This window comes from Glycine max, chromosome 1 (assembly GCF_000004515.6).
Source record: "Glycine max cultivar Williams 82 chromosome 1, Glycine_max_v4.0, whole genome shotgun sequence".
Classification (NCBI taxonomy): domain Eukaryota; kingdom Viridiplantae; phylum Streptophyta; class Magnoliopsida; order Fabales; family Fabaceae; genus Glycine; species Glycine max.
Window position 1 is genome coordinate 317,560 of NC_016088.4, and position 24,712 is coordinate 342,271.

The following is a 24,712-nucleotide window of genomic DNA, read 5'->3' on the forward strand; positions in this document are numbered from 1 at the left end:
CATAATAGGGGCACTTCTACAAACCTCCACACCAGGCCCCCCTACAGTCACTCTTTGCATGTCTAGTTTATGAAAGAACTGAAACAGAAACCTTCCTCCTTCAATATCCTAAATTACCACCCCCTTCGCTGGCCTCCATATCCCTGCCATGCGTTCCTTCTTGATATGCAATCTAATAGTCCTGTCATGATATGCCATGATATCAGTTATTTGTTCTTCAATGTTTTTGAAGACAAAACCAACCTCTTCCTCCTCTACAACCGATAGCCCTAGCTTCCATACTCCGCTCCAAATCGTCCTCCATCTCCCTTACTCACAGATCAGTGCAGCAACCACACTCAGTCTCTCGACTCTCAGCCGATAGAAACTCTCAACAAGGGAGAGAAAACATAGCTCTCAACAAGGGAGAGAAAACCTATTTCTAACCACACTTTTTTCTTATCATACAAATAAATTATCTTTTACGAAATTTAATTGTGAAAATAAAGCCTACATATTAAAATCGTGATTGATGTTTTGTCAGGTAGGGAAAAAAATTTCAGTTTGTCCATTCTAAAACTATTAATGTTTAAGATTAATGTATATAAACTAAATATTTACTAAGTGTAAAATATTGTTATATTTGGTTTAAAATATACTTATTTAAAATAAGATGTAAATTTAGTTTTTTTTTGGTTAAAAGTGATTTTTTTTTAAAATGGGCTACAGCCTACAAGCTTAGTGCTCCTCATAAAAATCAAATTTAGTTATTTGAAATTACTTCTATTTTAATAACAATATTGTTAAATATATAGGGTAATATGTGATCAAATATTTGGCGAGACATGAAATTTATAATACATCAATAATTTTGAAATAAAAAAGGATTAAAACATTAATAATTTCGAAAAGGAATGAGTACTTAGATTAGAAAAAGGGACATTATTTAAGTTTAAAAATAATTCTTATATTTTGTCAAAAATAAAGTTCTATTACGTATACATGAATGGAGACATTTTAATTTGTAAATGACTAATTATTGCCCCGATTCTTTCGCTTGGATTTCATCATCCTTTGGTCTAATTAACTTATAAAATTAAGCAGTTGCAATCATATCCTATAATTACGCCAGCTGTATGATCATACCATTATTTTTTCTTAGGTACTAGGTACCAAAAAAAATATATTGACATTTTGAGTTCTACTCAAATATAATACTACTAATAATACCAATATATAAATATATACTAGCATTGTAATAATGAACGATTATTAAAATGCTAGCTCTAACATGAAGCTATATATTGGTTTTAGTAACCTTGTAATTTGAACTCAAATACTATGTTTTTTTCTTTTTTATTTATCTTTAAAGATTTTTATACAGAAATTAAAAAATTCAATAAATTTTCTAAATTCTAAAAAAATGGTTGTAGAATTTCTTATTATTTTATTTTTATTTTTACTCCCGAACAAAAACATATGCGTACATTAAATAAAGACTAAGTGGAAAGTAAGAACATAATTGAACAAAATAATTAATTTTATCTTGAACTTTGAAAAGATAGATAAGTAGAAATAAACTTACAAATATTAGATAATTAAACAGGAATGAATAAAATATTCCCTTTGTTCCAAAATAATTGATGTTTTATCCAATAAAAGAAAAAAATAATTGGTGCTTAGAATTTTTCACATAGATTAAAATGACAAGTATTCCAAGACCCTACTGTTTATTAGGAAACAATTTTATTATAATATTCTTATTTTCTTTCTTAATTTCAATAAATATATTATTTTTTAAAAGACAGTTAAAAGTATTTATTAGATAATAAAATTTAAATAGATATTTTAATATGTGATTGAAAACGGAAAACATCATTCCATTGGAGATGAAATTGAGATGGAAGTAGTAGTGATTAGATTAATTAAGTAAACAATAATGCAATTGTTCTCTTATTGGACGGGTGGTTGAGATGTTAAATAAGAAAATAATTCATTTTGAATTCAAGGGTTTGGTAGGACTTTGAAGTTAGATATTAATTAAAGCATCTTATTATCCCTAGTATTTCATGTCGTGCATGCATTGTTTAGGGTAAATATTTATTTTTTACATAATTAAAATTTATAATAAAAAATATTTACAATATATTATAAATTATGGCATAATTAAATTTATAATAAATAAATATCTTTAAATATATATAAATATGTAGTTTATGGGAATATGTTAAATTATTCTGTAGGTTCTTGAATTATTAGATAATTTTAATTAACTCTTTAAATTATAATTATTTTTTTAATTGATTGTTAAACTTGTATTTATTTTTTAATTAGATTGTTGCTGGGACCTAATTAAACAACAAATATAATTTCATGATCCTATTAAATAAATAAATAATTTAGGAACATATTTAAAAAATGTCATAGTTTAGAGACTTAATTAATTAAAAATTATCAAATCTGTGTTCAACATTTATACTTCTGCATTTTCATATCTCTTTCTCTCTCTCTCTCTCTCTCTCTCTCTATATATATATATATATATATATGCCAGAAAAAAAGGTTAACTTGTATTCTCACTTTAGATCCTTACAAAAAAAATACAAAAATCAAAATATTAGTTGTTTTACTCATTTTTTTGTGGTTGCTGATTTGATATTATTTCTTATAAAACAACATTAAGTGTCCTTGAAACAAATGAATGCAACATTATTAAAGAGGAGACTTATTATTATTAAAGTTGTATTATTTTTATGAAAAAATATTATGCGATAATATAAAATAATTTTACATCATTACTCATTTATAATTTATAATTTATCATGTACCATAAGTTTGTTGATTTATTATAATAACTTTAAAAATTATATCAATAATAATTTATAATTGAATGACAATGTAAAATTATTCTACACTTAGGTGAATAATTGTTAAACTTTATTTATTTTTTGTTTTTTTATAGTACTATTATATAATCGTTTTTTATTTTCTTTTTCTGGTCTCATCTTATTTTACATTTTCCTCTTTGTTATGTATATCCTTATTTTACATTTTACAGTTGAAAAATCATTTGAATCAAATACTTTACCTTTCAGAATATGTTGTTTGAACATGTTGCAAAGCGAAATCACTTCAATCTTATTAAAAAAAACTTAACGTGGAAGCCATAACAACTAATATTTATTTTAAATGTGACAAATCGCATCCCAAATGTTAACATGTTATGAAGGTATTCAATAATAGCTAAAGAGTAGCTAAAGGCAAATTTATGGATTCTGGTAAACTAAATAGTCTTCTGAGCCAGTAATTAAATGAATTTGGATGCCCCCACCACGCGAAGGTAGACTTATACTAGGTGGAGTATTCTATAATGTGAGAACATGACTGGTTGGAAGAAGTCGAGAAATATTGATGAAATAATAACTACCTAGTATTCTATAATGTGAGAACATGACTGGTTGGTAGAAGTCGAGCAATATTGATGAAATAATAACTACTAAGTATTCTATAATGTGAGAACATGACTGGTTGGAAGAACTTAAAAAATATTAATGAAACAATAACTACCATAATCATTTATATAAGATCAATCAGTGTTGCTTTTTTAATTTATTTATTTTATTTAAGTTCCGCCACCCCCTTTTCTATAACCCTTCGGTGGTTTTTAGAAAAAACTTTTTTTGCACGAATATGATTTAAGATTTGCTGAATATTTATAAAGATATTTACATATTACAAACTAATAAAGTATTTACATTGGCAACGGATTTTAAATTTACATTCTTGTGGGATACAAGTTTATCCTTCCAACTGAATCAATTTTATTTACTAAAAATATTATTTTTAGTATATGATCAAATGGGTTTAGTTTTTCTCCTCCTTTTGCATAATCTAGGCCACATGCAGCGAATTATTGTGCTATATAAATGGCTCCCATTTGACGGATTATCCACACACACCATGGGAGTACTTCTATTTGTACTTGAATTAAATACAATGATGAAGAGTACACTCTCGTACTTTTCACGCAGCCTTCGATTCTTGGCTGGTTTGATAGCCTTCCATTTCCACTCCTTTTTTATTCAACTTTGTTATTTGATGATCCTTTCTCTGGTTGGTTACTTGGGTCTTAAGGTTTCAAAGCCAAGGAACCCTGTTAGGCTCAATGACTTGGACCTCTTTTACACCTCCGTTTCTGCTTCCACAGCTTCTAGCATGGTAGCCGTTGAAATGGAGGTTTTCTCCAATTCTCAACTCATTCTCTTCACCCTTCTCATGTTTCTTGGCGGGGAAGTTTTCACTTCCATGCTCGACCTTCTATTTGCTGGTTATAAATTACAAAACAAAGTTAGCATCAATCCTTTTCCACCCACAAATCATGCAAATCAAATAGAGCTTGGTTTAGTACTTTCTATTCCTCACTCGGATTCAGAAAACAACAATCCATGTGACAGTAATATTATTAACGTTGCATCATGCGATAGACTCAAGTATAACTGTCTTAGTTATTTGACATATGCAGTTTTAGGTTACCTTGTGATGGTTCAATTTGTTGGCTTTAGTTTTGTGTCTTTGTATATGACTTTGGTACCGAGTGCAAGACAAGTACTGAAAAACAAAGGCATCAAGATTGTAACATTTTCTTTGTTTACCGTAGTTTCCACTTTTGCTAGTTGTGGTTTTGTCCCCACCAATGAGAACATGTTAGTTTTCAAGAAGAATTCGGGGCTTCTCCTCCTAATCCTCCCACACGTCTTTCTAGGTAACGCCCTGTATCCACCATGCTTGAGGCTTTTGATAATGGTTTTGAAAAAAGTTACAAAGAAAGAGGAATTCTCGTACTTGCTGAAGAATTCCATAGATGTGGGCTATGAACATTTGCTCTCTGATCTTCGTTGTTGCTTCCTGGTTGCTACTGTCTTGGGATTCAATCTTATACAATTTGTGATGCTTTGCTCTTTGGAGTGGAAAACCAAAATCATGGAGGGTTTGAATGTGTATGAGAAAGTGGTGGCGTCATTATTTCAAGTAACAAACGCGAGACACGCTGGTGAATCTGTTTTTGATCTCTCCTCCATCTCTTCAGCCATATTAGTACTCTTCGTTGTCATGATGTAAGTCACTGCTCTCTCTCAGGATCATGAGATCATGCATCCATCCAAGGTAGCCAAGCTTACTACTTAAGTAAAGAATTCATATCACTCCTCTAATGAAAAAATCTTCATTTCAATTAGAACAAAGCTATTTTCACTTCATACTTTTGCAATGATTTTTACATGAAGAGGAGAAATTAATAAAAAGAGGAAAAAATGTGACGTAATACAAGTGATAGATTGAAAAAGTGATTCTGATATAAAGTGATAGAGTGATTATTTTTAATACAGGAAATATACATATATTCGTTGTTAGTCCCTTTTTAAAAAAAGTGTCTTTCTCTCATGAAAGCGTGTTTGGTTCTTGTCTTTTACAAAAAATTATCTCTCCTTGGTCCATCAATTTTGGAAATAGAGACTAATGAGAGATTAAAAACAGACCATTATTTTTTTACAGGACTAAAAGTAATCATTACTTTATAAGCAAGGAATATTAAAACATATTTAACCTAATATATATATATATATATATATATATATATATATATATATATATATATATATATATATAATGAGATGAAAATAAATAAAAAATTATAAAAATATATGAAAATGTGAAGTGAAAACAATATTTTTCTTTCAAATAACTTATGTTTTTACATTCTCTTGTATGAAAAGTTATTGATGGCCAATTTGATATAGATTGAAAAAGTGATTCTGATATATATAAAGTAATAGAGTGACCATTTTTTAATGATTTAAAAAATAAGTTTGCTTACAATAATAAAAACTATATTTTTAAAAAATAATTGATTTTATGAAAAATTATGCAAATTAATTTTAACTTTAATAATATTTTAAAGAATTTTCAGTTTCTGATTATTTTGGAAAGCTTAATCAATCGCAATGAAAACTTTTGAAAGTAATTATTTTAAAAAATGATTCTTTTATGAAAAGTTGTAACAAATGGGTCTTGAATTGGCTTTTATTTTTTAATATAAAAATTATTAATATTCACATTTTCAAACCTTTAAATTTTTTCACTACTTTCACATTTCACATTTTTATTCTTTTTCTTTGTCTTTTTTAACATAAAAGGAAGAGAGTAAAAGCAATGTAACAAATTAAGAAGAGAAAATAGTATATACATCCAAATGTAAAATATTTTTATATTATCTTCCAATCATAATTATTATATATAATAAATTTGTTGTCTTTTAATTAAAAAAATTACCTTATGAATTAATTAAATACTTATTAATATAAATTTTGATTGGTTGACAATGAAAAAACTTTTATTTCGATATAGTGCATAAATATTAAATTTAATAAAAATATAAAAAGATTTAATAATATTTTTAGCCACTGAAATTTGGATCGGGGTGAATATTTGGTTGTATTCCCAAAATTTTGAGGAATCATTCTAATCTCTCTAATAAAAAAAATATTTTTAGTACCTACGGTACTAAAATATTTTTCAAAACTGTTTTTAGTTTAGAACTAAATTTGTGGAATAAAAACTGTATATTTTCAAATGTGAAGGATAAAATGATTTTTTTTTTTACATTTTAGGAATATATAGCCGCATGCATGTTTCTATTTTTTGTTCAGTTGTTTTTCTAATATTTTGTTTATATATACAACCCTTGTTCCTTGATTGATCGACTTCTGAGACTGTGGCATCTCCCGGTCATGTAACTCTTTCCCATCTTTGTGGCTGTGGCATGTTACTGTTATATGTTAACTATTTTTTAATTGGACAATTATATTTATTTTAAACACTTTATTAATATTTTTTTTCATCTTATTATATCTTAATAGGTGTTGAATAGAATTTTGGATGTTCAAATTTATCCTTTCCATCTAGTCCTTTCCCAAAGTCACGATATGGATAAATAAATAGGAAATAATGCTTCTTTTTTTAATCTTAAACTGTCTAATGATTGTATTATATATAATGCATCTCGTCTCCGTCTCTTATTGTCAAACGAACATTCGATACTTCTTTGACTAAGTTTCACTAATTAATTATACTGAACAAGCTAGCTTGTATATGTCACATCCTTTACTGCCCTGTGTAATTTTATATATAAATCTGTGTTAATAGTATCGTTCAAATCTTGTTAGCAAATATACATATTTTATTTTTAGTTGGAGCAGAATATTTAGGATCAGATATCAATTATATATATATATATATATATATATATATTCTTTTTTTTTTCTTGCTTTGAAACATAAATTGCAATAAGTGAATCCACTTACAAATGGAACAAAACACATATTCTAAAATGGTTATTGGAAATCGTCGTTGTTTTGCTGTCCTAAAATATAATTTTTTTAATTAGTAGTGATGTATTGAGATGATTACTCATAAAAGGATTTATGAGATGTGATTGACCTCGCACACATATATAACAGCTAGGATTAAAATTGTGAGTGAAGTAATATATAGGAATTTCATAAATTATCTTGAATTTCTTAATTCTGTGGTGGAAAAAAATGTTGACATTATTATCAGGAATGAAATCAACTATATTTCTAGAGATATATGAACAAGGCACCTGTCAAACATCTGCTCACCTAATAATTCGATCGGTGGAGACACATTATTTGATATCATTAATTTGATTAATTTCTCGATCCAATTAACAGGTACCTCCCACCATACACTACCTTCTTGCCAGTAAGAGAGCACGAAAAGGATGTCAACAAGAGAAACGAAAAAAGCGTAGTGGATTGTCTTGTATTGTCTCAGCTCTCTTACTTGGTCATTTTCATTATTCTGATTTGCATCACTGAGAGTAAAAGCTTAAAAGAGGATCCTCTCAACTTTAATGTGTTGTACATCACCTTAGAAGTCATCAGGCAAGGAACTGACCTCTTTTCTCGAGTAACTAATCAATGAAAACTATATATATTGAGTGAAAAAAATGTGTATGCATATGCAGTGCTTATGGGAACGTAGGGTTCTCAACGGGATACAGCTGCGCTAGGCAATTGAAAACTGATGCAACGTGCAAAGATTCATGGGTTGGATTCTCGGGTAGGTGGAGTAGCAAAGGCAAGTTCATCCTTATCTTGGTCATGTTCTTTGGGAGGCTCAAGAAATTCAACATGAAAGGTGGCAAAGCATGGAAGCTCTCCTGGCCAGTATAAGATTAACAACATAAACTTCATTCACATAGTAAGCAAATAAAAAAAAAAAAATAAGAGCATATTTAAGCTGCACGCAGCAGTAGTATAGTGACCACTTACCAAAAATTTATTCAGCCACCAAAGCAAATTAAACTATATATGTATATATCATACGCTAACGCAGATGTTTACTCCATGGAGCTGATGTGAGCATGAGTAATATAATAGACATTAATTTGGCACTTCCTGTGGCTGTATGTATCAATGACAAATGTCAGTTTACAATCTATAGATGTGAGCATATGAGTAATATGTCATTAAGGCAAAGTGACAAATAATGAAAAAAAGTTACCTTGTTGATTCCTTAGTCCCCAGTCCCCACCCTGTAATAGTATTTGTTGAAGAAATCATTGTTTGATCTGATCACTTAGACCTGGGAGATTGCTTGATCGGAACCAATTAATTAAGCAATCCTATCTGGGTCACACCCATGGTTTGACAATCAAAATAGAGGGACTGTTTATATATATATATATATATAACTGAATCAGAAGCAACAAAAACGATCAAATAAATGAAAATCATAATAAAAACATAGGAAAGAGAAATCTCTTGATATATTTTGAAAAAATATAGTACACATAAAGTCCAAGAGTGGTTAGGCAAAGAATTATACTGGAACGGTGACATATGTGACTAGCCATTTTATCGAGCATCAGATTATACCCTGCCCCATGGCCCAGCCCATGTTTTGTCCATCATTACCCCATTTGCCTTGATGATTTCAGATGATAGATGATAAATAAGATACAACCTTTGCCAAAAACTAAGTATATATAAAAGGTTATGGGTGGAAATTAATAAAAAGGTATTGTGCTTGTCAAGTCCCCATATATACCAAAAGCATCTCCCCCAAGATTTTTACTTGCAGAATATACTTCAACTGCTCCAGTTCTTTGATCTTCTATGAGCCCCGAAGTGTGAACCTAATAAAATGCAAAAGTATTAACTATTACAAACCAAATGAATCACTTAAAAAAACTGAAAGAAATTAGTTTTGCTGTTGAAAATAAATTTCCTTCAATTACCTTTAATTCACATAAGGAATGGCAGAATCGCTTCAAAATTTAGTATCTGGATAAGAAATGTGAATATAACCATTTTTTTTTAAAGGAAGTACTCTTCGCTCAAATGAGACAGTCTGCCCTAAGGCATATGAAAACTTATCCTTTGAAAATAGTGAAGGATGCACCAAATTTTATTTAGCTGATCTAAACTGTGATAATTATCTAGAGTCCAGAAGAATCTTATATTTCAAGGAAAACAAATGACATGAAATATAACATAAAGTGTTGAATAATGACTAGACCTATATCAATTCTATTTCTCTCACTACTGTTCACACAAAATATATGAAGTGCTGCAGCATAATATGCAACTTACTATCCCTTACCGTGACTAAATTTTCGCCCAATAAATCGCCAGCCGTGATAGATGCGTCATTACATATTTACAAAAACATTCATAGATAAAAAAAAAGCTATTGTTGGAAGCAAGTGCTATTTCTGAATGAGTCCTGGTTTTTTGTCTATGCATCTTTATTCTTTCTGAATTGATCATTGGCTTTTCCTGACTTTATTTATGTGTGTCTACTGTCTATAATGCACGATGCACATCAAACATGAGAAGTTATTATATATTATCCTTACTACAGAGGCGTTTTGTTTTATATAAACGAACAAATTTAAACAAAGATTTTGAGATCATAATATAGCTCGAAATTCCCATAAGCTGTCACATGCATGTCATCACTTTCTTTCTTCAAAGTAGTAATGTGTTCCTACGTGTGAGCAGTACCGGTCATCAAGTTAATCAAAATACTAAATTGATGGATAACTAATCAAATCAGTGGAAATTGAATCGTATGAATGGGTGTACATAAAATAAAATATAAATAAATACATGTGTCATAAGTTCACTAATTAATCATTGGTGGTATAATAAAAAATTAATCTATTAAATAATTTTTAGGTCTTGAATTTAATTTTTGGGTGTGTCATTTTTATTGTATTTTTATTAAAACTTGTATCTTAAAAAAATATTGGTTAATTGATTCAACCGATCAATCACATGCATGAATCAAACTAGTTTAATGACATGTTTGATCTAAATAGTTGCTCAAATTGATTATACCACCCGTTCATGATTGAATGGGTTAGTCCAATTATTTTTTAAAACTATGGGTGTTGGAGTGAAATTGGGTCAAGTAACATTAATAGGCATTGTTTAAATTTAGAATTTTTGAGTGTTGAAAAAAATTATTTCTTGTTTTTTTAGGAGAGAAAAGTGGTGTTTTATTCCATAATAACAGAATAAATTACATCAGATTCAACTAATGGATCCAACTGACAGGGGATCTCATCAATCCAAAATTTCTCTCCTAAACTAAAAGCAAGATTTGCTAATTCGTGTGCTACTATATTACATGATCTTTTGGTAAAAAGAACTGGACTTGATGCAGACTTACATGCAGTCATCTACTAATCCTCCAAAATAACTCCTAGCAGACTCAGCTCTTTTCCACATCTCATTTACTAGCTGTAGACAATCTGATTCAAATTCCACGTTTGCAAAGCAGAAATCTGAGGATAATTGTATTGCCCATCTGAGACAAAGAGGTTCTGCAATTCTTGGCTCGAAAACACTCTCCTCAAAACAAGTTGCAGCACCAAGCACATTACCTTCATGGTCTGGAGCTACCATTCCCATGCCAGTACGTAAAAATTTGTCGCTTGACTGAGGCATCAATGTTGATTTTAATCCTGCACCCATCGGGTCTTCTCCACCTGGTGGGATGATTGGGAGCAACAGCAATTTCCCTTTCCAGCTTTTGATAATATGCCTTTAATTTGCAATGACTTGCTCAAAAGTCATGAGTTTATTTTTATGCAGGAGGTTGTTTCGGCTAAACATATTGTTAGTTATTTTTTATTTTTTAACTTTAATTTTTTCTATTTATTTGAAATATGTAAAGAGGCACAGAGTATTTTCTATCCCTAGTATATATAAATTATATATATTCTTCCCATATTTCCTGACCAAATTAATTAAGCTCGATCCCTACCATTCACATGTTGGACACATGCATGGATTTCGATATATTTAGGCAACCACCAACAATATAATTAACAAACAAGCTCCGTTAATTGATATCATGATGGACAGTGGATTCAAACTTCAAAAGCTTTAAATCTTATTCTATTTATAAGTTTATATATGTATCCATCATATCCAATTAGATATTTTTAGGTAACTTGTCTCTTGCATGCATGTTTGGAAATTTTCTAGGACATACAATAAAAGATGAGAATTCCCGAATAATTGGTAGAGTGTCCACATCGGATATGGTAGAAAGAATTACTTACAGGTTTCTTCTTATAGTCCCATCAGATATGGTAGAAAGAATTACTTACAGGTTTCTTATAGTCCTACAAAATAATAGCAGACACTATCTATATATTAAAGTAATTTATTTTTGGCAAAAGTAGTCTTAACAAAAATGGTTATCGCCTCATTAAGTGCACGTCTTGATTTCCTTGATTTTTAATAATTAATTTTTTTAAAGTTTTCTAATGAAATATTGACAATAAGTTATTTTTATAAATAACATAAATTTGAAGCGCGCACTAAATTATAGTATACAATATTTATCTTGTGATATAACCCTTTTTTTAAATAAAAAAACAAAAACAAAAACACTAAATACACATTGTAGATTTAGAAAGAGGAAAATTAGAAAAGGCATAAACTGAAATTATGAATACCAGCCTATAATTTTTTAATGAAAAATTAAAGACATTATCCCTCATTGCTACTTATATATACATCACTCTTTAGCATGTGTTTGTTTATTCGTTCAAGACATTTACCTATAAGGAACAATTCTTTTCTCACGTTTTCTCTCATTAGAATGTAAAACTACTGATGATAAATGGTTGATTCAAATTATGGCTGCTGTTCACATTTAGCGTTTAATTTTGTCTCAATCAAACATGATTGTATCCTAAAGAAGATATTTTTAAAGAAATAAAAAAAATTGTTTGTTTATCTCATATAAAACTTGGTTTCTAATATGAGAATTGATGTAAATTCCACGTGATACTTAGATTAGAGATTTTCATAAAATCAAGTAGAATTTTATTTTCTTGAATTAATTAAAATAGAATTAAAAAAATGTTCATACTAGAGGAGTAAGAGAAAGAGAACGCAACACCCAAAAGCTCAATGATTCTTTTAACAATTCTCAAACTTTGTCTAATCATGAATTGAGATGGGTCATTCAATTCAACTCTACTTATACAAGACATCCTTTGACAATCTTTACACACCTCTTCTTAGCATTGGTTCCCGTTGGCTATTCGTCTATGTGTGTATAATCTTGTTGGCTCTATATCATGTATTAAGGTGTTGTTGTACGTCTTTAACATATGAGAAACACAACACGGTATGTAACTTGATCTTGACACCAGATTGTAGTGGTTTCAAGGGATACATATTTGATAATACTATATTTGTCTCAAACCTCTTAAATGTCATGTATTGACATTGTGAATTTTTTACATAAATAATACAAAAAAAAATATTATTTATTCAAATGATACAAGTCAATTATTATTTATATTCATGATACATATTATTGTTCATAAATGAGAAATCGGTTTCTTCCAAACTGATTTTTCATCTTTTTTTTTCTTTTCAATTTTATATTATGGAATTGATTTCGTGGAACCAATTTCACGACGTGTTATTTATTATTTAGCGTTAGTCAAGCTCACATTAAATACATATTTATTTGGAGGATGTTTGATATCAAAGTAGTATCATGCATAAAAGAGTTTAGAGCTAGATAAATCAACGTAAAATACTTATATTAGATTATAAAAAAATACTTATTTTATTAAAAAATGCTTTTAAAAACATAAGTACTTTTTTCATTCATATGTATTTTGTTATTAAAAAATATTTTTTTAAAAAAAACTAGGTTAGAATGTTTTTTTGTTTATTTATTTATTTGAGTTCTTTTATTTTTTAAAATAGTTTTCTAAATTTTTGTTACCCTTTGTTTTTAAAAAAATTATGTGTTTGTTTTTGTTTTTCTTAAATTGTTTTTTATTTTTTTGTTACAACTTCTTTTAAAAAATCGAGTGTTTTTTGTTTTAATTTTTTAGTTTACTAATTTATATATATGAATTTAAAAGAATATAACTTATGTACACTTATGTAAAAACTTAAATATAAAATACATGTTTAAATTGATTAATTGACCAAGTTAAACTTTTAAATAGATTAAATCAGAAAATAAATTTTATAACCGAATATATACCAAACTCAATCGTTATATTTTTTTTACCTACTTATTAACATATTTTGTTTTTTACATATTTATTTTTTTATCATATCATAAATCTTATAAAAAGTTATATTTTTTATAAAAAAATTTTCACACTCTAGATGTTTGATAATAACATTGTGAATGTTCATCAAATATTTATACATATCAAATATTGTGAATCTCTCGGGAGAGAGTAACATTGAATAAAATTTTAAAAGTCAATTTTTAAATAAAAAATTTAAGTTAATGACAAAATTAATTTTATTTTATTTTCAAAATTTAGTTTAATAAAAATATTTAGCTTATTAAAAATAAGTGGAAAAATACAAATGATAATAAAAAAGTGCAAGTAACAAACAATCAAAAAAGATTAAAAATATAGAAACAAATTCAATTGAAGTAAAATATTTAAATTTAAATTAATATAACAAAATTTTACAAATACAAATAATATAACATACGTTTGTTGTTGGCTTGAGCCTGCAGGTAAAAGCAAGTTTTCTTTGTATAACTTGCAATGTGGATAAGTAGAGATAGGACGACCCACACAATACCTTAAGTTTCTATTCTTCACAACTTGTCGATACTAAATAAAAAATAACACGTGAGAAATGAGTTTGGGGAAATTGATTTATGACCTATGAACGATCATTTGTATCATAAATATAAATAATGGTTTGTTTGTGTGATTTGGGTAAATAATATTTTTTTAAAATTATTTATGTGAAAAAATTCTTGACATTTTTACTGCCTTTACTTTTCTTTACAATATTATAATATAATGAAACATTTTTTAAAACAATATAAGACTTCAACAACGTATTGATCTTGAAAATTTGTATAATTGGCTTGCAATGCATTAAAGTTTGTAATAACAAGTGCTAGGAAAGCATAGATTAAAATAATGACAACAATACAGTCACGAGACACTAGAAAACAAACCACCAACCCTCCACTCTTTCTCTCTGAGCTGTGTCTGTCATGTGTTGAAAACTTTGTTCTGAATCCAACACCACTCACTCACTCACTCCTTGTCTCATCCTATAAATCAGAGCCTGTAAGCAAAACCAAGTTTCACAAACTTAAGATTCATCTCCTTGTCCTACAAAACATGGTTCCAACCCCCCAACTCAAGTATGTTCTTCTCCTCTTTTATTGTACTTTTGCCTTTAACTTGTTATCCACTCCTGCCTGTGCCCTCAACATAGGAGCTGAAACCACTGGAGTCGCTGTCTCTGTGGTAACTTCTTGCTTAATTAAATTATCCAATTCCAAACACATGAAAACTTTTAAGTAACATATATATAGAATTAGTACTTTTCATATTTCTGCAGAGCAAAGAGTGCAGTAGACAATGCGAGTCAAGTTTCTGCTCAGGTACATGTCTAATTCTACTATTATTTTTGAAGATTTAGCTGACTGGATTAAGGTTTAATTTGTTTACCATGGCATGGGGGCTAATGACAGTTCCTCCATTATTGAGATATGGCAAGTACTGTGGACTTTTGTATAGTGGATGCCCTGGGGAAAGACCTTGTGATGGCCTTGACGCTTGTTGTATGAAGCATGATCAATGTGTGTCAGCCAAAAACAGTGAGTTCTATATATCTTATCTTACAATATAAAAAAAAAATTTGGATGAGAAATTGATTAGTGGGTGGCGTGGATCGGAATTGAATTCTTTTGGTAACAGGTCCCAGATCTTCAATTCGTTTCTTTTTTTTGTACTGTGTTTGTCTTTATTTTGATAGGATGATTGTCATTTATTTTGTATAAGTCTTCCTATAAAACACACAACTCAAGTTTTCACTAATTTAGATTTAATGGTAATAGACCATTGAAACAAATACTGGATCAGTCAGTGCACTTTGCTGTTGCAAGCACGTGGCTTAGAAAATCGTTAGGTTGGAGTGGTTGAAAATTGAGAAACACAGGGATTTAGGTAGTAAGGTAGTGTTTAGTCTAGTTTCTTTTTTAGCTTCTCTTTTTCTAAAAGGAGAGAGTGGGTTAAACACAATTTTAAATGTCCACACCATTTTTGGGTGGATTGAGTAGCAAAGAAGAGACAGATAAGAAGAAAGAAAACAAGTAAAGGGAGTAATAGAAAAGGTATATATAGAGAGAGAGAGAGGGGGGGGGGGGAATGTGGTGAAAATGAATGTATGTTAAGTATTTTCCATTTTAAAATAGCTTTTTCCAATCAAGTAAAATCCCAAAAAGTAGAGTTTTTATAGAAATTAATTAGAAACGCTTCACTCATAAGAAAAAAACTCAAACGCTACATTAGAAGAAAAGGAAAATATGCAAAACTTTTTACAAACCAATGTTCTAAAGCAGTTTAGTGCATGGAATCCTTTTTAAAGTCTTAAACTAAAACGAAATAAAGAGGGTAGTTGGCTGCTAGGGATTCCTTCACTAAATTACTTGACCAGTATGCTAATGTGTCCAGTATATGCCATGAAGTTTATGTTAGAAATAGTAATAATTAGAAAATAAAGGGTTGTGAGTTATTGTTAGAAGATGAAGTGTTGAGTTAATATGCACTAATGAACATTATTCTTGTGTAACTACGAAGGGTGATTGATATGATGTCCATTTAGTGTAATAATTGAAAAGTCATGTACTCCCACGTTGATTGTGTGCCAAATGCAATAGAATCTCGACCCTTCATCTAATTACTTCATTTTTGGATGAGTAATTCTGACCTTGGTAAGTTTGTAACGGAGATTCCTTAGCCAACTTAATTGCATCCCTTCTCCTTCACTCAAAGAATATGCATTTAAGAGGACATGTTTGTGATAATAACTACTTTGTACTCACAAAAAAGTTTATTGAAGTACTATTTTGGCGAATACTTAAATATGGTAGACTTCTTAAGTTATTGAACAATAAAATCGAATTTTGCGTTTTGAATAAGGTTATAGAATTATATGGGTGGATCTAAACAGAGCTTAATAGAATCAAGTGCCTGCGCACAATTGGGTAATATGTTGAAGTTAAGGTTGAATCGTTTGAATACTACCTGAGTTCGATCGGAAATAATTTTTGGTCAGACTTTATTTACATCTCGATCAAACTCCAAATTAAACAGAATCTCTTTTCCCTGATGAATCGGAGGGTTAAGAAACAAAAAAGAGCTGGATAGGGGTACTTATGGTAACCATGTTAACTATTGATTAATGGTGGTGTTATGCAGATGACTACCTAAGCCAAGAGTGCAGTCAAACATTCATAAACTGTATGAATAACTTTAAGAACTCGAGGGCTCCTACATTCAAAGGAAACACGTGCGATGCGGATGATGTTATTGAAGTTATACATGTTGTGATGGAAGCTGCTTTACTGGCTGGAAGAGTTCTCCACAAGCCATAGAGAGTAATGTTGTCTGCCACTCAAGTCTCAAGAAAGAAAATGATTCTTCTTCCTATTGTTTTGAGTAATTCTCTTACCAAATTAATCAAACTCCAATGCTTTATTTATTCACATCAATGCACTCTTTTACCACACTCTTATTATTACATCATGTCTCACGCTTGATTATTAAAAAAGAAGACTAATCTAAAACAAGCATAAGGCATAAACCATTTATAAAGAGTCTTCAAAACAATATTGAAAAGAGTGTTTTGGTACCATTCCTCTCTATTCATTGATTTCTATTCAAAGTAAATTCTGTCATTCTTTTGATCTCCTACCTGCTACTTACACATTTTCTCTGTTTCTTCCGTTTTCCACGTGATGGAATTAGTTTGGCTTTTATAAGATTCCCTTTTCAGTTCTGAATGGTAATTATTTTTATCTGTATAAACTTTCAACAAATAAAAGCAAGCATGGATAAGCCAACTCCATATTAAAAAGTAAATTTGAATATGAATATGAACATTCAAAATTCTGTTCTTCTAATCAATACAGATATAACTTCTTTTTCTAACAATTTGTTTGGTGCTTTTTGAAATATAAATATATTTTAACCAGACTCAGCCAACTCAAATTTCATGTTGGTTCAATTCGGATTTCCCTAAAAATTAAAATTAAAATTCACCCAAATCATATTGTTCTAATTTAAATGATCATGTACAAATAACAAAATTTATTTTCCACATTTATTTTTGGAGACAACTATATTCAAGACACAAATAAAGAGAAAAAAAAATCACATTTTAAAAAACTAGTCCTTTTTACTAGAACTCAATCCCAGTTCAGAAAAAGTATCTCTGAGTAACATTTTTATACTTTTATCAAATATCAAGAACTCCATCTTTTGATTTGTCTTGTGTCAAGATTACTTTAAAACTCAAGGGAGCATTTGTTTCACAGATTATTAATTTATTCTTAGAAATATGGAATTGAAAAAATTTATTCTTATGGGGTTATAAAATATAAATATAGTCGGATGAGAAAAAATATTTCAAAGATTAAAGAAATAATCCATGAAACAAACTGTCCAAAACATAAAATAAGTATTTTTTTGACGAAATAAGTATACCTAGTCATACATTTTCTAACAAATCAAATGCACTCAAAAGACATTGATTTGGGAGACATAATTACTACTGCGGTACAGCGCGTCTCGAACAATCGAATGACAGAATTTATTAACATGCAACAAATTTCCCACATTTCTTATGAGCATCACCAAAGACAAGATGACGATGAAGAGGCAAGGAAGCCATAAATTTTGAAACATGAAATCCACAATAAAGTTTTCATGCTCCTCATTAGCAAATGGCACGTACAAATCAATATTTAGGGTGCTTCCCGCGTTCCTAGTACCACCACATATACTTATACGACTTTTTTGAATTAACAATCGTTCAACAAGCTTTGCCATTTTCTAACAGAGCCAAGACTTGCACGTTGCACATATGGCTCACAGAGAAAATAAAAGTGCTCGTGAAAAAAAAACCATATTCCAAAATGCACTTTCATATTAGGAACATGAAATCCACCATCAATTGAGCAAAAATACTTTCCCTCATATGCGGAATAAGGATGTACAGGAGTAACAGAAATTCTGGTCTGATGATAAATGCATTTTCACATCTGAAGCAGCTACCTAGCTAATATATCTATATCTGCCTTGGTAAAGATTGCAAGTCAAATGCTAAGTAGCCGATTGGTTGAGATACCAAGTTTTATAAAAATATCACAAAAACAGAACTTGCGAAATGAACTACTAACTCAATACAGAAAATCTAATAAAGTAATATTAAACTTGTAAAGATTTAAGAACACAAGGACAGAACAGAAAATGGGATTACCTTATTTAATCTATTATCCCACCAGTTATCTGGATTTTGCACCAAATCATTCCAGGACTCACCTCCACCTAAACAAGTTGAGACATGTGTACTTTAAAACAAAATATGATGCAGAAATGGAAGTAGGAGCATAAGGAATCTCATGTTGCAGAGGCAAAACAAACATGACAAATTGAGTAAACATAAAAATGGGAGAGCATCTCCCCAAATATGAATTTTTGAATTAGATATGAACCCAATCTGACTGAGAATCTGTTTGCACCAACTCTATCATGCATCTCAAATAAGACCATCTATGATGCACATGAAGGTCTTTTTATGATCTAAGAAAAGTTATTTATACTGACAGACCTTTTTTGGATATAGAATCTGGAACATCAAATTGAAGTCCTTTCAGTTTAGGTAAAACCCGTTCATTATCCTTGCTAAGCCAGAGAGAATGTCCATCCTTGCGTTTGAAATCAGGGTGCCTTGGTTTTACCTAAATTAGTCAAAAAAGAGAAAGATAGGCAAAAAAGTGATAAGTCATCATGAGTCACTACCAATCCATTGCGTTTGCTTTCACGGAAATCACGCCAATGCATGGGATTATCTACAAGGTCTCTCCAGGGACTCGATGAAGAAGAATCCCGGTTTCTCTTTGCACTGGCTAGGAAAAATAAAAAACACAAATTGCTTGCAATTTTTGGAATGTTGAAACAGCCCAAATACTTCAAGAGTCAAGAGACATATTGAAATTAATATAATTAACGAGTGTACTTACGTATTGAGTGTTTTGGTTCTGGTTCAGGTTCAGGTTTCAAATTAATTGATATGCTGTTGTTGGGTTGGGGATATCCTTGAACAAAGTTGAGGGTTTGTACCATAACCTATTAATGAATTAATATTTTCTTAGTCCGCAAAAGTTAAACAGTATGTTAAGAATATAGGTTAAGAAACTTAAAAGTAAAAATATTTTTATTAAGAGGTGAAAAATTTTGTACAATAACTTGACTTGGAAAATTCTGCAGTTCCTGTTCTTCCAAATGTAATCTATGGACTATGGCAACAACAAAACTCAGAGACGCTACGTCCATTACACTTCAACTTGGACAGTAAGTTAGACATCAACCAGGGGCCAAATTCTTGATGAAAAAAGCCTGCACGAACAGCATCTGGGATTAAAACATTCCAGACCTCCTTAGCCGCATAACATTTGGATGGATCATATAATTATATGGATAGATAACTATATGGATCATAATTAATTCAGCATAATTTTTTTTAATACTCTCTAAGCGCCTCTCTCATTATTTTGTAATCCTTCGTAGTAACAGTCAAATGAGGATCAGATAATCCAAATAATTGTAGCACTCACAAATTAAAATGCTAATAATGCATCCAAAGGATCAAAGAGGTACGCTAATGTATCGTTTTTATCCAAAGGACACCAACGAAATCTCAAATCGACTTGATCAAGCTATGTTGTGACAAAACAATAAAAAAATAATAAACCTCTTAATGTATATGTTGAATGTTGAATATTTACGGGTTTGTGAATATAAATAGATATATAGATAGATATTAATTTTTAAAATAATTAAATATTTAAATTTAATTTAATTATATTTTTTAATATATATTAAGTATATAAACATTAAACTTTATTTTATATAATAAAAATTTATGATTGGATGATACTCCCGGTGAACATTAAATTCTTAAATGTATTTACTTTTTTGAACAAGTAAGAAGGCAGAAGATGGAGGTTAGGAAGAAGATATAATTGAATGTTCAGAGCAAGCTGTTCCCCCACTGGGTGGTGTATTATTGAATGTGTGAATGAACTAGTAACATGATGGCAAAAGAATCATCATCAACATCAACATCAACATCAACATCAACCCCTCTCCTCTCCAGCACTAACCCTTCTTCCACCACTTTCACTTCCCGCATTCTCCTCTTGGTCGCCTCCATGTTCCTCCTCGCAGCCTTCGTTCTCGCCCTCTACTTCTCCTCCCCAACGTCGTCGTCGCCGTCGCTGCCTCCGCCACGCGCCAAGCTCCCCCACCCGGTGGTGATCCTCATTTCCTCCGACGGCTTCCGATTCGGGTACCAGTTCAAGACCCCCGCTCCCAACATCCAGCGTCTGATAAAAAACGGCACCGAGGCCGAGACCGGACTCATCCCTGTCTTTCCCACCCTCACCTTCCCCAACCACTACTCCATCGTCACCGGGCTCTACCCTCCCCACCACGGCATCGTCAACAACGTCTTCTTCGACCCCCTCACCGGCGAGAAGTTCACCATGCAATCCCACCAACCCAAGTGGTGGCTCGCCCAGCCCCTCTGGGAGACCGTCCTCCTCCACAACCTCTCCGCCGCCACCTACTTCTGGCCCGGCTCCGAGGTACCCAAAGGCCCCTGGACTTGCCCTAAAGCCTTTTGCCAGCCCTACAACGAATCCGTCCCCTTTCAGGACAGAGTAGACACTGTTCTCAGCTATTTCGATTTACCCTCTCATCAAGTTCCTTCCTTTATTACGCTCTATTTTGAAGACCCTGATCATCAGGGTCACCAGGTTGGCCCTGATGATTCTCAAATCACTCAAGCCGTTGCGGAAATTGATGCCATTGTGGGGAGACTCATTCAGGGTTTGGAACAAAGAGGTGTTTTTCAGGATGTTCACCTTATCATGGTCGGTGACCATGGCATGGTTGGTACCTGCGATAAAAAGCTTGTCTTTTTGGATGATTTGGCTCCTTGGATCCAGATTCCACGAGATTGGGTCCAGTATTTGACTCCAATACTCTCGATTCGTCCTCCTCCTTCAGTTGATCCGGCACACGTTGTTGCTAAGATGAATGAAGGGTTGAATTCGGGGAAAGTTGAGAATGGGGCCAAATTGAGGGTTTATTTAAAGGAAGATTTGCCGAGGAGGCTTCACTATTCGGCAAGTGATCGGATTCCGCCCATAATTGGTTTGGCTGATGAGGGTTTTAAGGTTGAGCAGAACCGAACGGGGGAGAAGGAGTGTGGCGGTGCACATGGTTATGACAACGCGTTTTTCTCCATGAGGACTATATTTATTGGACATGGTCCTAGGTTTGCTAGAGGGAAGAAGATACCCTCCTTTGAGAATGTTGAGATTTATAATTTGGTTACTTCCATTCTTGACATTAAGGGTGCGCCTAATAATGGCTCTACCTCATTTCCGGATTCTGTTCTCCTGCCTGTTGCATGAATAAAAGGGACAAAATTTAGTTGTCTAGGGATTTTTGGTGTATTTTTTTTTCATATAATTAGAATGGGAGTTTTATTTTAGTAATCCATGATTACCTTTTTAATGCAAAAAACTTTTATTACACGGATTATTGAGATGAAACTCCATTTCTGATTGAAAAATAGCACCAAAAGTACCTATGCAACTTTGTCCCAATTCCTAAATAAAACTGTTAGATGGCCAAGCAAGCTGCATGAGACGGTTGTAGAAGGAATAGGTGTATAATGTATTCGTATTGTTTCCTTGGCTTAAAATAATTTTAGTTTGAATTGCCGTAGTTTTTCATATCCTTACTGCATAATTTCACTGACACATTGCTTCTGTTTTGCATATGCACTTTAATATTCAATTTCAGTAAGATCCTTTTAGTTCGCATATGTTTCATGTTTTCGACTTCTGTTATTGGGCATGCCTCGTAGGAATAGCATTAAAGCACGCAAACAGCACAAGTATATTATTATTACTACTATATTAGGTTCTACGAATGAGTATTGACTGGGATCCACGTGCTATATTATGTTGAGTTCTAGTACAAGATTAACACCATCCTCTCCTACTCTCTAACTACTCTTTTGCTGGCAGAGTTTGCCACATGGTTCTGCCGTTCTGTTATTTTTTAGCAATGATGACTTGTGTGTTTCAAATGGCTACTCGTTGTTGTCTACTTGTCTCTCAAATACCAAAAGCAAGGCTACTCGGGCATTCTTGTTGGGTACTGCCATGTAGATGGAGCGTCTCTCACAATATGTGATTCTTCCATATATAGATTCCCTTGTTAGCTTTGGCATTTCACTGAGTTGTCCCTCTTCTGGCATACCACTAATATACTCCTAGTTCAGTTTTAATAATAACATGTCATTACGTCTTGGATGTTAGTACTTCTCATTATGTCACTTATAGACTCTTTTAGTTTAGATTGAAAATACCTCTAGTTCTACTTCTGGCGTATCACTTATATACTCACTCTATAACTGGAGGGTGTTTGGTTCAATAGTAGTACCTAAGGTTTTAAAAAATAAATAGTCCACAATACCTTTTAATCTCCACAATGCCTAATGGAAAAGTTGGGTTTCCATGTTAAGTACTTTTACGTAAATACCATTTCCTGAAATAATATTTGCCCAGTATTGCAGTATTCTTTCAATATCTTTTATCTATAAATAGCATTCTTTCACTTCTCTTACGATGACAATAGGGAATCCTCAATCCTTCATTTCCATAGTACAATTGGTAAGTCATTTCGCTCCATCCTAGATATGGGATTCCAACATTTATCATTTGGTTCATTTGTAATACCTAAAAGGAACTTCAGAGTTTAAGTAGAGTACTCGGAAGAGTGTCATACATTAGTGAAAATCTACTTCATATAAAAATAATAATAAAATATTTATAAATAATATATTAATGAAATATTTTAACAATATAATAAAATAAAATAATAAATTATAAATTTCACAATACTTAAACAATTAAGTCTAGTAATGTATCACTATTAGATAATAACGTGTAAATATTATAATAGTGATAAATTATTCTCTTCGAGAGTTTGATATTATTAGAGAATACATGTTTGATGTTATTAGAGGTGATAATTTTTTGATTTGGAAACAACACACTAAATAAAGACACGTTGAACACTAAACAGATGGAAAATAACTTAAAATGACTTATGCTTTGATTTAATTTTTTTAATTTGGTGACTCGTTAACTCGATGATAAATTTGAGAATCTATCAGTTTACTTAGAGTTGATCAAGTCTATTAAAAATAGAGTTTACATACGAGTCAACTCACAAATGATAAGTAAACTTATAAACTTATAAGAATTAACGAATTAATTCAAGAGTTTGATAACACGTCCAATACTACTCTAGCAATTGCTAACTCATTGCTGCTACTACCTGAAGCTATTGCTAGAAACAATTGGTATAAACCCAAATGTTATCCTTGTTTTCGGGAATATCATTATTGTAAAATAGTACACCCTATATTAATATTGATGTACACAATCAATTTTACACAACATAAATACACATTTTATTATAAAATTTGTAATTCAAATTAACTTGAAAATAAATTTGAATCGCAATTATAGATTAAAATTAATTTATTAAAATCGTGTTTAAAAAGGTCACTTTCTGATATGTTTAGATAAGTAGTGAAATTTGGTAAAAAAAGAGAGAGAGAGAGATAAGTAGTGAAATAAGAAGTAAAGAAACATGAGGAAAATAAATAGAAAAGAAGAAAAATAAAAGGTGGAGAATGTTTTCTACTTATTTAGATGAATAAAAAAGAGAGTGGAGAGAAATAAAAATTAAGTAAAAATATTTATATTAATTAAAAATTAAATTTAATCTAAGTATATTATTTTTCTTAATATAAAATTATATTTTATTATTTATGTTGTGTTAATATATATATATATATATATATATATATATATATATATGAAATTAAAAATATTAAAAGTTAGGAGAGCGGATGGAACTTTTCTTTCCTTTCCTTTAAACATACAGATAAATAAAATTCTGAAAATAGTATATTTCATGCAAATTTGCACTTCTAAAACTAAAGGGTGATCATGGAATTAG

At 30.8% G+C, this 24,712-nt stretch overlaps 3 protein-coding genes and 1 long non-coding RNA gene across 4 annotated transcripts; 3 read left to right on the plus strand and 1 right to left on the minus strand.

Moving 5' to 3' along the window:
* The first annotated feature begins 3,939 nt into the window (after positions 1–3,939).
* Positions 3,940–8,577, plus strand: LOC100786243 (sodium transporter HKT1). The gene is made up of 3 exons (XM_003517570.5): positions 3,940–5,093; positions 7,728–7,940; positions 8,024–8,577. The coding sequence occupies exons 1-3, from the start codon at positions 3,940–3,942 to the stop codon at positions 8,229–8,231; spliced, it is 1,575 nt and encodes a 524-aa protein (XP_003517618.3). The 3' UTR covers positions 8,232–8,577.
* Positions 8,578–14,524: 5,947 nt separating this feature from the next.
* LOC100797904 (phospholipase A2 homolog 3-like) lies at positions 14,525–17,277 on the plus strand. Its single transcript, NM_001254447.3, has 4 exons — positions 14,525–14,842; positions 14,937–14,979; positions 15,070–15,195; positions 16,799–17,277. The coding sequence occupies exons 1-4, from the start codon at positions 14,714–14,716 to the stop codon at positions 16,972–16,974; spliced, it is 474 nt and encodes a 157-aa protein (NP_001241376.1). The 5' UTR covers positions 14,525–14,713; the 3' UTR covers positions 16,975–17,277.
* A 774-nt stretch (positions 17,278–18,051) lies between these two features.
* LOC121175298 (uncharacterized) lies at positions 18,052–20,149 on the minus strand. Its single transcript, XR_005892559.1, has 4 exons — positions 19,844–20,149; positions 19,624–19,729; positions 19,212–19,341; positions 18,052–18,928 (listed from the first exon to the last, which is right to left on the minus strand). It is a non-coding gene; the product is annotated as an uncharacterized lncRNA (long non-coding RNA).
* A 402-nt stretch (positions 20,150–20,551) lies between these two features.
* Positions 20,552–22,399, plus strand: LOC100789438 (ectonucleotide pyrophosphatase/phosphodiesterase family member 3). The gene has a single exon (XM_003517326.5). It carries the CDS (start codon positions 20,695–20,697, stop codon positions 22,081–22,083), a length of 1,389 nt encoding a protein of 462 aa, XP_003517374.1. The 5' UTR covers positions 20,552–20,694; the 3' UTR covers positions 22,084–22,399.
* Positions 22,400–24,712: the final 2,313 nt, after the last annotated feature.